Below are 1,138 nucleotides of genomic sequence, written 5' to 3'. Positions count from 1 at the left end.
ATACTTCGGTGTGGTCGCCCCCTCCCTGCGTGGGTGGGGTTTCCAGCGGGGAGATGGCACGGTCAGGGTCCTGGGCGTTTACCTGGGCACTGATATGCAGGCAGCCCGGGATAAGAGCTGGGCGGGGGTCATGGATAAGGTGCAGGCAAGGCTCGCTTTTTGGCGGCTCAAGGGCCTGCGCCTGCTTGCCAGGGTCCAAATTGTCAACAGATTGGTGCTCACCCTTGTTCTGCACACCCTGGCTGTCCATGACCTCCCTGTCCTTACGCTGCAGCGCCTCTGTGGCGTCATTCGTGACTTTGTCTGGGGAGGGAAGCCCAGTCAGATCGCTCATGCTAATTTAGTGAATTCAGTGAGCCGAGGGGGGCTCAACCTCAGGGACTTGGGTACGGTATGGAGGGCACAGAGGATCAAGATGGTACAGAGGCTGCTCGCTGGGGGGGATCTGGCTTTTTGGCTGGACTTCTTTCATGAGCAGGTGGGGCGGTGTGGGCCCTGTGGTTTGTTTAACCTCTGTGGGGTCCCCACTGCCTCGCAACTTGAGCTTCTTGATCCTCTTTTTGCGGAGGCGCTTCAGGTTTGGGGCAGGGTCCGCAGGCTCCTTGGGACCTCCATCGGGACACGTGAGCAGGTATTGGCACAGCCGCTTAAACGAAACCCGTGTCTGCCCCTGGTGGGGCGACTCATGGCCATTCGCCCCTACTCAATGTGCGGTTTCCATCAGGTCCGCCACCTGGTGGCTGGTGGAGGGGGTATTGATGGGGAGCGGGTCACTTGTGTCCTCCGTACTCATGGTGTGTTTCAGAGTTTCAGGGCCGTGGCGCGCTGGTGTTCCAGGGTGGAGGCGGCCCTCCCGGGCTCCTGGGTGCTGGCTCTGAGGCGGGGATCTACGGCCCGGCGGAGTGAGCATGGCAGTCCGGACGTCTCCCTTCCTGAGTTCCATCTGCTGGGAGATGGCCCTCCCACGTCGCTGGCTTTCATGACACCCAAGAAATGGTACCAACTACTGATTCAGGAGGTGCGGCGGCCGCCAACGGCGGAGGTGGTGTGGGGGCAGCTGTTCCCTGGCTGGGAGACAGGGGACATTTGGTGCCGGGTGGACCTCCGCTTTGCTGGGCCTGCGGTCTTCGCCACAGAG

The 1,138-nt window shown here is 61.5% G+C and overlaps 1 protein-coding gene across 1 annotated transcript in view; it reads left to right on the top strand.

Moving 5' to 3' along the window:
* LOC123956870 overlaps positions 1-1,123 on the top strand; it is a gene marked incomplete at its 3' end in the record, with an annotated part of 1,561 nt that extends 438 nt beyond the window's left edge. The window contains exon 2 of the mRNA XM_046029364.1: positions 725-1,123. Coding sequence (XP_045885320.1) covers positions 725-1,123 — 399 coding nt within the window. The remainder of the gene's footprint in view (positions 1-724) is intronic.
* Between the last annotated feature and the right edge of the window lie 15 nt (positions 1,124-1,138).

This window comes from Micropterus dolomieu, linkage group LG18 (genome assembly GCF_021292245.1).
Source record: "Micropterus dolomieu isolate WLL.071019.BEF.003 ecotype Adirondacks linkage group LG18, ASM2129224v1, whole genome shotgun sequence".
Taxonomy (NCBI): domain Eukaryota; kingdom Metazoa; phylum Chordata; class Actinopteri; order Centrarchiformes; family Centrarchidae; genus Micropterus; species Micropterus dolomieu.
Note: the sequence above shows the minus strand (reverse complement) of the source record. Positions and strands in the feature narration are given on the sequence as shown.